General features: G+C 44.4%; 1 protein-coding gene across 1 annotated transcript; it reads right to left on the bottom strand.

Moving 5' to 3' along the window:
* Nucleotides 1–2,257: 2,257 nt before the first annotated feature.
* LOC123983323 (urotensin-2 receptor) lies at nucleotides 2,258–3,343 on the bottom strand. Its single transcript, XM_046069543.1, has one exon. The coding sequence runs from the start codon at nucleotides 3,341–3,343 to the stop codon at nucleotides 2,258–2,260; it is 1,086 nt and encodes a 361-aa protein (XP_045925499.1).
* Between the last annotated feature and the right edge of the window lie 763 nt (nucleotides 3,344–4,106).

A 4,106-nucleotide genomic window follows, 5' to 3' on the forward strand; every position in this document is an offset into this window, starting at 1 on the left:
GAGCACTGAAAACAAACTGTATGTTCTGTCCACCATCCCAGCTACCACTGGGAGGAGAACACTATACAACCTTGATATGAAGACCACCAGAGACATTGAAGTGGCCTTTAAACACTTCCTTTCTGCAAATAAGTGAATGTGCCATCAATTGAAGAATAATCACCTTTTGCATCATTATTTTCTGTTGAGTCTGAAGATACTGAACCCTGAAAACGGCTTCCTGTCTAAAATGTTTTTTAGCGAGGCGAGAATTAAAACTTATGTTTGGGTCTCAAGTACATAAGGTTTGTACAAATGATAAAATGTATACAAAAATCTGATTGGACAGGGAATGACCCAGTCCCTGATTGGTGAATCAAAAGAGGACAGAGTGGCTGCAGATGTGCGAGCTGATAAGACTTTAATAAGTCAGATTAAAGTAAAAGAGCTTCCCTCCGGTGCTAGGAGCCATCTTAATTAAAGAGTTATGAACTCTCCATAAAACATGAGGCGTGTTATGCATCACTCATTAAGATACCTGCCGAAAGGACGACAGAAGGGTCCGTCACCTTCTTCTCTCAGCACGTCTTAAGTCTTTCCAGATGTTAATTAAATCAGGTCATCAGTTATTGAATTTTTTTTTTTTAAGTGTAAATACCACATAAACACAAAGTTATGATAAAGTATCAACACTGCAGAAGTGTCAACATCCTCCATGCAGGTAAGTGGTCCACTATTCAGACTAGTTCACAGAGCGTACAAAGCCTCTTTGGAAGCGCTCCGTCTCAGCTGTAGGTGTTTTTGGCACTGTGTTTGCCACAGTAGTGGAAGTGTGTTTGCCTCTGTGGGAGGATGCACGCAAAATCAGTGAAGGTGATTTGCCACGCAGTCTCATGCCAGAGAACGCCTTTGAGGTCCAGATGCTCAAATCAGTTCCTCTGAGCTAAATTCAGTCACAAAGCAAAACCCCCATCTGGCTTTACTCACCGTCTGACTGCTATGGAAATAGATGATTTTTAGCTTTAACCAGTGATGTGATGGTAAATAAAAAGTGAACTTCTTGCACAGGACTGCATCTGTCCAAAGATGGAACTGAGCAGCGCAGTCAACTGCCCTCAGGCCACAGACAGACACTGAGGGGCCCCAAATTAGTTTTGATCATTTGATTAATTGCTAAATGATTAGGGCATTTGGTCATTATCACCTAAGAAGTGTCCTGCACTGTTAACTAAACTTGTGTCTTGCAGAGGGGTCCTGTGTCAAAATCTCATAGAAGTTTTTATTATTTTAGTTTCTATTATAGTTTCATGATGCTTATTCTTTTTTTAGTATTTATTAGAAGTACACTTTATTAGAGACTTTAGTTTAGCTTTATATAGTTTGTGATGATTTCATTAAACACAAATTTGTTTATGCATAATACATAATAATAACAATCGCATGTTCCCTCTATAAGACAGGGCCCCAAGGAGCTGGAGGAGCCACCTAAAGGCATTTACCGTTTAAGTTTTAAATTGTGTTTTAATGGTGCATTTTAACAAATCAACTCACCATAAAATAACAGATACAAAGATTATATGGGATTGTAGGGCCCCTGGCTGGTAATCCAGCCTTGGCAATAGGTGGGGGGTCACTAAGGGCCCAAATGCACATTTTTGCCTCATGCCCCCTTAACAAGTGAATCTGTTAACAGAAAAGTAAAAGTTAACAGAACCTACATTTCTTTCCACAAACTACATATTTTCCTTTGAAAATACTATACTCCTTTATTTAAACCAAGCTGGCTGCTGCAGCCAAACTGTTTGTATTACTGTTGTGTATTTCCAATAAAACCCCAAATTAACCTGCAGTAAATTAACTCTTCCAATCATATCTGCCTTTAACACAAATTGTTGAGCTCCTGTAATTAGCAATGAAACATTGTTCTTACACAGCACAGTAGACTCAGTTTCTCCCCTGAGGGTGAGGAGGTGAAGGAGCGCAGAAGAGATAAGTGTCAGAGTACTGATGGGGCTCAGTGGGGCTTAGGGGCGGGAAAAGGACTGGCATAGATGGAATAACAGTAAGTTTTCCTCTGGCTAGAAAGAATTATATTATGACTAGAGAGCGGGGTTGCTTGAAAATACAGATGAACTACAAATGAAGTGAGGAAGTATAGGTTAAGTCTGTGACTTTGGCCACCAGTGCGCAATTTTCACGGCCCTTGCGTGATGGAGAGGTTATGGCCTACCTATTGCGGCTCCAAAAGCGTTCTCTTCCCCTTCACGCCGTTCATAATTTACTTCAGCGTCCCCATAACCAGCGTCTCGGAGTTGAACTCAAACTGATTGCTGGAGGAGGCAGACTTCCCCCACGAGTAGAGGCTGGGCGGCCGCTGCTTAAACGAGGACGTGTACTTGTAGAAGCTCTTGTGCCTGTTCTTCAGGTACTCCCTGTAGTTCTTGGTGAGTAGCGTATAGAGGAAAGGGTTAATGCAACTGTTGCTGTATGTGAGGCTCGCCACCAAGTAGTTGATGCAGGTGTGTGTCTGCGAGGCCAGGCTCAGGGGCTTTGTGTGGTACAGAGGCAGCAGCTGCCAGATCCAGAACGGCAGGAAGCACGCCCAGAACACCAGCACGATGGTGAAAATCATGATCAGCACCTTCTGCTTTGGTGACCGCTTGCTGCCTTTGCTGATCACAGAGTTGCGCTGGGACTCTAAATAAGTGCGGGCTAACTTGACGTACAGGTAACCGATAATGATCCCCGGTGCCATGATGCTGGTGCCGAACAGGACGGTCACGTACACTTTATAAGCCAGGGGCGCCCAGGTGGGTGCGCACATCCTCTTTACACCCCCATCCGGCGTGTTCTTAGTTGTCTGGGCGACCATTATCATCATGGGCACAGTGAGGACCAGAGAAAGCAGCCAGACGCCCCATGCCAGACCTTTGCGATAACTCTTGGAGCGTCTCACCGTGTCCAGCGGCTTGGTGACGGCCAGATAGCGCTCCGTGCACATGACGGTGAGGGTGAAGATGCTGGCGTGCATAGTGAGGAGGTCCAGGCTGAGCAGGATGCGGCAGCCCACATCCCCGAAGTACCAGTCCTTTAGGAAGTAGGTGGACACTACGAAGGGGATGGTGGAGAGGTAGAGCAGGTCCGCCAGAGCCAGGTTGATGATGGAGATGTACATAGAAGTGGCGAAGCGGATCGAGTGACACATCACCACCAGGGTGTACACATTCCCCGAAACCCCGACTATGTAGACAATGGAGAGAAGCGTCCCGAAAGTAGAGGTGATAACGAGTTCATGATCCACAGTCCCGGAGCCGCCGCCGACCCGCTGCGGACTGGTGTTTAAATTGATAGAATTGTTAGTCATCGCTCTGCCTGATGATCTCCTCTCTTAATGTTTTTGTTTGGCTCCGTGCTCTTGGACAGTGCTGGAGAAGTTTGGAAAAATGCGCACCGGCACAGGTTGTGTCTTGCTTATCCGCCTCTCCGCTCGCTGCCTGCTGCTCTTTGCTCCTGACGTCACCACTCTCACGCTCACACTGTAAATGTGTAAAATAGTCAACCGTCTCGTGGTTGCAACTGTAAACATAGTTCAGCTCCGTTTAAGTGGAGGCGTGTATGGTGGAGAAAAGAGGAGAGGATGCTTTGTTGGACTCGACAGGCGTGATTATAAATTCAGATTCATAAATGACAAATTCTAATGTTTTAGTAAAAGTTTGGCATGCACTGTTCTGACCTGATGCCTCATCCGGACTAGGCCGTTTGAAAGTAAAGGGAAATGTTAGTTAAAGCCACAAAGGGGTCAATTTACGCACAGACGTGGCTGCATTAATTATTATTATTACCATTATTATTATTATTATTATTATTATTATTATTAAAAATCACTTTTATATCTCCCAATTATTTCCACTGTTCCATTTTCTTGATGACTGATAGATTCAACCAGTATAGCACTAACTGCATGCGCACACGCATTATACACTGTGGGAGCTGCACACTGAGAGCTTCAGATTCTGTACCAGAGATCCAATTAACGTCCTTTCTTGAGCTTCCCCTCAACGTTATCATGGCATTAATGAATGGTTCAGTGCTTTCATGGAGAAGTTCATCTAATATTATTAAAGATG

This window comes from Micropterus dolomieu, linkage group LG14, assembly GCF_021292245.1.
Source record: "Micropterus dolomieu isolate WLL.071019.BEF.003 ecotype Adirondacks linkage group LG14, ASM2129224v1, whole genome shotgun sequence".
In the NCBI taxonomy this organism is placed as follows: domain Eukaryota; kingdom Metazoa; phylum Chordata; class Actinopteri; order Centrarchiformes; family Centrarchidae; genus Micropterus; species Micropterus dolomieu.